Source organism: Varroa destructor, unplaced genomic scaffold, assembly GCF_002443255.2.
Source record: "Varroa destructor unplaced genomic scaffold, Vdes_3.0 BEIS01000007.1, whole genome shotgun sequence".
NCBI classification, from domain to species: Eukaryota; Metazoa; Arthropoda; class Arachnida; order Mesostigmata; family Varroidae; genus Varroa; species Varroa destructor.
This window is the reverse complement of record NW_019211460.1, coordinates 37099098-37106811: the sequence shown is the minus strand read 5'-3', so window position 1 is coordinate 37106811 and position 7714 is coordinate 37099098. Positions and strand designations below refer to the sequence as shown.

General features: G+C 37.5%; 1 protein-coding gene across 2 annotated transcripts; it reads right to left on the bottom strand.

Annotated features, from left to right (window-relative positions):
- Positions 1-3259: 3259 nt before the first annotated feature.
- On the bottom strand, positions 3260-7688 carry LOC111254719 (nucleoporin NUP42-like). Of its 2 annotated transcripts, none has more exons than XM_086976318.1 (7): positions 7555-7688; positions 6194-6375; positions 5669-5761; positions 5298-5368; positions 4999-5102; positions 4409-4763; positions 3260-3909 (listed from the first exon to the last, which is right to left on the bottom strand). In XM_086976318.1, the coding sequence occupies exons 2-7, from the start codon at positions 6346-6348 to the stop codon at positions 3656-3658; spliced, it is 1032 nt and encodes a 343-aa protein (XP_086832444.1). In that variant the 5' UTR covers positions 6349-6375; positions 7555-7688; the 3' UTR covers positions 3260-3655. The 2 variants fall into 2 exon arrangements, with proteins under 2 accessions (XP_086832444.1, XP_022671599.1); XM_022815864.2 differs by having other exon boundaries at positions 7221-7642.
- Between the last annotated feature and the right edge of the window lie 26 nt (positions 7689-7714).

The following is a 7714-nucleotide window of genomic DNA, read 5'->3' as shown; positions in this document are numbered from 1 at the left end:
TTGTGCGTCCCTTCTGATTGCTCAACTCGTTTCAGGTAATCCATTACAGTGCATTGCAATACTCCCATTACTTCGTCATAGCTATCCTTGTTAGGACTCTACCACAGTTTTTCCATTATTGTGCAGATCTGCTGCATTTTCTGATTGCTTACGTTACTTCGTTGTGCTATCGTAAGACCCTATTTTAGCTATTTTTTACCTTGTATTGATCGTTCAGTTACCTCTGGACAGATAATATATATTCTACTGTTACCCTCGAGTCATCCTTTCATTTTATATCAGCTGTTCCATTTTCTTGCCTCAATTTCCACTGCTTAATTTCTCGTTTAACCGTTACCGTACTACCTTTTACCTGTTGCCCCTTTACAGTTATTCTGTTCTATCAAAGTAAAACTGACCTTAATTTTTAGGTTCTCACGTCAATATTAATGTGTTCAGGAAGTCACCAACGTGATATTTTCGAATAAGAAAACCAGTTCTGCCTGAAACAAAGCAATAAACTCCCGTGTCCTGTTCGAAATTCGAGGGAAGAACAGCTATTATGCAATTTTTTCGCACGGGGCAAACCTCTACTAAAATAAAAGGCTTTCCTTTTTCCTGGAGTAGACCGTCTACGTCACATGTTCTTATGCAGCTTCTGAAAAGCCCGACGAAGGTTCCGCTAGGGAAATCCTTAAAAGGGGTAAGACTCTGCAAGGGCGCGAAAATTCATCAAACTGGAGCAGAAAGCCATATCCGATGCACCTGCGTTTTTCGGTACCAACGGTAATTGCCCATTTTGGGTAGAAGCATATCAATTTCCAATCGAGTCGTTTATACACGTTGCAATGATTGGCTCCTTTTTGAGAACTTTTCCAACATTTTTACACCTTTTGGACTTTTCGGCCTTTTTGGGTCCCTGCTTTTTTGGTACTTTAGTGTGCTATCAAGCCAACATTCAGTTCTGCTGGATTTTCCTTGTATCGCACATATTTAAATGGTACTGTACTGAGCGAATACTTAATACCGCGTTGGGCACGCTTACTAAAGAAGTTATTTGCGGGTTAAAGATGAAGTATCAAAGTGACTAGTGCGAGTAGATTACTTAACGTATGTTAACATATATAAGGCAAGATAATAAAATAAAATAGTAACGTAACCGAGCAACTCTACTAATGCAGCGAGTTTGCTAGGATAAGTTGGTAGAAAAGCTACAATGAAAGTACTGCAGTTGGTCAACAAAGATAGTTGCAATGGGTTTATTAAATCCAGCAATAAGGTGATAGGACCGCTGTTCTGGATCTGAGTTCAGAACTATGGTCAAGGTCGAGCAGGTAAATTTGCCTTTGGGTTACATTTGAAGGAGTAGTGTCTATGTGTAGTACGAATCACAAGGAAAAAAATAATGAATAAAGTGGACGAGTGAACCAGCCCAAATGCTTATCGGTAAAAGCGGGCGAATGCTGTACACATAAAATGCTGTTTGTTACCACACTAGTCCACTTTCACCCTAAAGCACTATTCAAAGTCTATTTATTGTCTGATTGCAGACCCAACTAAAGGGCTCAACGAGAAAAATCGCGCCTGTTCCTGCTGTAATTTCTAACTTTGAAAGTAAGATTGCAGAGGGCGCTCTATATTCGATATAATTGATCGTTTTAGTCAATACTAGGCATATACCGGCTTCTATTGAGCATTTTTTGAAACTGCTAACAACGTATTCGAAGCTTTCAGTATGACATAGAATACCATTATTATAGGTGATCGTCGATATGAGACTATAATATAGATGATCATGAGCGACAATGTGCGGGCCCAAGCAATGACTGTGGTTAAAGAACAAACTGAAAATTAAAGGGAAAAAAAGGCCAGAGTTATCGAATGCTCCAGCCAAAAGGAAAACGACTATTTTATACTTAGAAGATCAAACTTAGAAGTACAAAAATGGTCGCGCCTCCAACCCGTTGAAGTGACGTATAGATGGGTTCGATAGGAGTTTGGAAGTAAGGCATATGAATTCAGTAAAACGAGTTTTACACTCCAGGGGGCGACACTTGGTGTAACTTGATGTAATGCATGAGACATTTTATTATAATAGTGCGAAAAACATTACATAAAACATGTTACTATAATCATAGATGCCATGGTACTAAGTCTCCAGCCTTAGCGCAATACTGAAACTGTCGGCGGAGTTTTAATATAGTAAAAGTATAGGACCAAACTGTAATATGTGAAATTTCTTTCCTTATTCGTTTTCTGCTTACCTGAATAAAGGCTTAAGGAAACATAGTTCATGTTATTTGATGCATAAATATTACTAAACTGTTTTTATAATAATTGCCCTGAATGATTCGAAAAGAATGCTAACTCCGCTCTGCCACAACTAAGTTCTCAATATAATGATATTCCAGTGACTGTTTATGTATAAGTAAAACACTGAAGTGAATTGGAAGTCTCGTCCAATATAGAATATTCAGATATTAATTACGAAGGATAATCGATTTTTTTCCAAATAATTATCTATTAGATTGAAAATAAAATTTCCGTTTGAAGCGACATGTGGCGCTAGCCGCAGATTGGCTAATCGTGTCTAACCGAAATTTCCTTTACGTGTTGCGTCTTACGTCCAGCCTCGTCGTTAAGCATTTCATCAAACAGCTGGCTCTTTCCACGAGACAGTGTGTCTATGCCCGAACTGAAATCTATGTCCTAAGATTTAGCATGCAAATACGTTACTCACTAGGCTATAACACGCAACGTGAAATTTCTTAGGCTGATTATCTTGTCCCTGTGATAATTTAATGAGTAACGTATTCGCTAATATTAGGGATACGTTGTGGCCTAAATTAGCACGTGGACAACACGGGGCACACTAACTCGAAAAAAACCTCTTGTAAATAACAATTTAATGGTAAGTTCTTTTGTAGTTCGAATCAATAGCACGTCGGTTACTGGTGCGGCAACGTAAATATCCTTTTTGTGTGTTTTATTCCATTCTCTAATCTCGCTACAGAGAACTGGCACCTAAGGCACGAAAAGTAATGTACGAAGTTGATCGACTACTCATGCGAGACATCTAGGACGCCATTTGTGTGAAGAAAGGATATATTCGACTTTTTCTTCCATTTAGGGGTATGTTCCCTAAGTTCTAAATGTCTTAACCATCAATCTCGATGTGAGATATTAACATTAAGTTAGTCTATTTTTAGATAGATATACTTGACTCGTAAGTAATCGAAGCAATAATGGATACAAATCTGTTCGATAACTGAAAACCTCATTATTTTCATTACAATAGTTTATTGATAGCTGTAACTTAGTAAAACAATCGAAGCTATTCGCCCTAAATACTTTGTGACACTAAGGGGATTGTCTTTCGCTCGTGATCCGCCAAAAATCGCAAAATTTATGACAAATTTACATGGCCACTTTGATCTGTTTATCTCGAACTAGCATCACATAACTTACTCAAACATACATACACAAAGGCAAGCAAAGTCTAGCTCGATAGCCATATTTTCTTAAGTGTACTAGTTACGACCATATGTTAGAATAAATAGTGCTAATTCCAAAGCACAGAGCTCCTGGAGTGTTGCCATATAGCTTATTTTGCAAGCCCTAGTTGTGAAAACGAATATCTATACTTTTGTTAGCGCTTTCTTCTCAAAGCACGCCTTTAATCACACAATTCCCTAGGTGGAGCAACTGATGGCAAACTCTCGAGGGTGAACGTTCGATCGCGAAAAGCAGCCAAATCGCTCTCGGACAATAACTCCATCGGAGTATAAATCGTATCCTTTTGTTGTTTGTTTGATGGGTTTGATACGCCAAGCTGCCCAGGCGTTCCGGTCGCTCCGTAGGGCACTACACTGGGGCTCGCAAAAGGTTTAGAGACAAAAGCAGGAATCTGCATTGAATTTCCTAGATGTCCTACAATAGACCCGAGTAAAACATTGATTGCAATTAAAATCATTATTTCTGTAACTGATTGAGGAAAATGCTACCTATCTTTTGAAATACCGACCTTTACAATATTTGTGGAAATGTATTATCAAAGAGCTTTTAATATACTAGTTCCCCTGCATAGAATATATAGCATGTAGTAATTGTCCCTTACTCATAGTGTAGTTTTGAGTTAGAAAACGACGATTTGATATACAATTGTCAATTTCCAGCCCGAGTTAATTTACTTATGAAACACGTCTTTTTTACGTTTCAGCTAATGGTCGATACAGTGCTACAATTAACACGCTATTTTGTTACGGTTCAATAACTAACCTTGTAAGTACTTGAATTTAGTGCAAAAAAGCAGTATCCGAAAAACAAATTCGCCTAATGTCAGTAAAGCCTTATAGTGGAAACAAATAGACAAAACTAAAAAACAAAATGCCAGTACTATAGTACACCCGTTTTAAAAAATTGTACCCGCCTTGAATTGTGTGCTGTTCGGGGATATGACTTGAAGTTGAGTGTTGGCTGAAAGGATTCCCAGTTTGTGCGAATGGGTTGTTATATTCGAGTCCAGCTCCAAGATCACCAACAGAAGAAGGTCCTTGTGTTTGGGGAACCCCAAACCCTGGCTGAGGAAAAACTGCTGGGCTATTATGAGGCTGAAATAGGGATGATACACTAGACGGCACGCCCTGATTAAGTATAGTGGATGTATTGTGGACAACCGGGCCAGCAATAGGCCTAGCCTGGGATTCCTGAATTAATTGTGGATTAGAGATAAGTTGCCGTAAAATCTGCATCACATGGTTCAAATGTCTCGTCATTTCAGCTTGCTGAAACCAGAGCATGGAAGACAATACCGCAGGTGGGTTTTTTTAACACTGAAAAAATCACAAATTGATTCACTTTTCTGCTCATAAATTATAAACATTACTATGATAATACATTTACAATTGGTAATATTCTTGTATTATCTTGCAATGGAAAATTTTGGCTATCACGACTGTTGAAAACTATTGAGTCATAATTATTGTGGACAGAAAGTAACAAACGTTAGTTTTAACTCACGTATTCTTGAAAGTTATTTGCCGCAAGACTTTCGTAAGCTTTAAGGCGAATTTCTTCAGGGCTTAAATCCGATAGGTGCGCGAAGTTTACAAGATTTGTGGCTCCTTTTAAAAAGAAAAACTATCACAAATTTAAAACGTAGCAGTCCTGTATATATTTAAGAGAAATATAGATTATTTTTTAGATATTCTATGACATGTTTTAAAAATTTTCATAAAGATGAGTATATTACGAAATGTAACTTCCTAAACTTATAAGGTACTAACTAAAAATTTATAGAAAACCTACCAATCACTTACCTGGTATACCTGAAAAAGGGTAAAAGCGCCCCTCGAGCATATCTAGCAGATCCTGCTTGACTTGATTTATTCTGAAGTTACACAAACGTATAAAATCAGCCATATTTATAGCAACATTTAATAAAAAGCCCTAAAACACATTGGTACAAATAAAATCTTCGGTAAAAAAGCCACTCTGTTTTTTTCACTTTTACTTTCCTGTTCATACGAGAAATAATGAGCAAATCTTTAAAACTCCAGAAAGAAGTTTACGTATTCTTTATTCAGAATAATTTTAATAACTTAAAAGGTAGTTAGTTACCTTTAACTGCCTTTAACTCTCAAGACTTTAATCAAATATAATGCAAATCGGGGAGAAAAATACAACTTACTCCTGTGATTTATTGGCAGCGACATCGAGGGCTGCTTGACCAAAATTGAATGAGGATTCTCCCTGATGATATCCACTAGTCCGAGCCGTTGAACTAACGCAGCAAAAAAAAAAAAAAGAATAGAAAAATTATTTGACAGTTGTATTACATAAAGCCAAGGTTTCCAACGAGGATTTTTATTACTTTTTAGTACCATGTGGGCTTTAGGCAGCACACTTTCGTTGTCCAATCTGCCAGTAATCTTAATCGGATCAGTAGTTACCAATTAATAAATGTGATTGATAACTACTGATCCGATTCCATGAGAATGAAAGCAAAGTGCTAGAATTTACTGTGTACAAGTATTTAGCGTGCAAAATTACGCTATTAGGTGCATTATTTCATGGTAAAATCGCAAACTGCGCGCAAAACGTTTACTCGCAATCCTTGTACGCGCTGAAAAATGCGTCTGCGCAGTGCCACTGCTTAGGGATCTTACTATACGAGTACTATCGTTTTAAGATTTCGTTTTATTATTGAAAATACCTTTGGTACTGTGGATTGCTGTAGTGATAACTGGCGTAATTGGTTCCGCCCCCACGATATCTACTTCCTCCGTGATTACTTTCGTAGACATGCTCGAAGCGGCAGTTTTGCCCGTAACGGCAGTTGCCATTCTGGAAGTAGCGGCAAACGGTCATTTTCCCGATGTTTGAAGTTTACGTTCTCTGAAAACACACAATCCGCAACCATTTCATAATTTTTCTGCACTTGCAACATTATGCATTGCAGTCAACGGTAAACGCTCACTAGATCATTACGTGTTAAACTGTTATATAGTTGCATTAGCATTAGTTACACGGTCCCTCTTATCCGCTCTCAAAGAAATGCAAAGGACACGATCAGTATTGAGGAGGATATTATTCTAACCACCGTAAAGTCGTCGATCCTAAAAAAGTCGTCCACTTGCAGCACTACATCAAAATTGTTTTTTATAGTTCTGTTAATCCTATAGAGGGATTACTCAGAGAGGTACCTTTGTTCAAGTGCAGGCGAGTATTGTTTTTTCATTATCACAAGTATCTGTTGCAAATCTATGTTGTTAATGTGATGTGCCATCGAAACTGATCAAAATCATTGAACTTTTGTTGAATACGGTAGAACTAGATGTGTCGTACGTCTATCGCATTGTACGGTATGTTTGTGATTATTCGTGTGCCATATCACTAAGCTGCGCAAACTTCGAACCTCATAACTTCTGTTACTAGTATTTAATGAGTGGCAATAGCTCTTTCGTTAATATTATTATTTAATAATATTATCGTTAATAATATTAATATTAGCAGGTATAGTGCAGAAAAGCATAACCTCTGCGGAATAATATAGACAGTTAAGTATTAAAAGTTTTAGCACACATTTATCGGCGATGTTAAGGAATGCTTAATATAAGAATTATAATCAAAACCACTATTTATTTTTAAGTGTTATGTAGATGTAGGTCTGAGATTTAACTATCCCATTATCATTCGCGTTCACTGTTTGATTAGTAAAATTTATGTACGGCTCTACTCACAAGTGCACAAAAGTATACATCCATAGTAGCGTCTTATCGATGTTCAAGTTTTAACACGTTTTCATTAATTGTCAAGCTCAATGACCGAGAGAATAAGCGTGTGAATATTGTACTTGATAGCAAAACCTTGGCTTAGATGATCTCAGATTCTAGATCGTGAACTGCTTCTTATGATTATGTCTTATTGAACATCTGTTCAGATCGACGAATGGTGCGATTGGGCTTATTTGGATCTTTTGGACTAAGCCGTCAGTGTATTACAAATTGCAGCTGTCATTTCAGTAACACATAGGCAAATGAATGCGAATCACAGTTGCGAGTTGCGGTCGCATACATAGAGATTTCTCCGACCAGAAGGAAGCCTGTTTCTGTCACAATTGCAAAGCCATCCGTCAAGGCTCGTTCACTCAAACACGCGCGTTCGAAATATATTGTTTACGTTGATTGCCTTTCGCGAGCAGACGATGCGTTCATTCGCTATCCTGACGTCATCC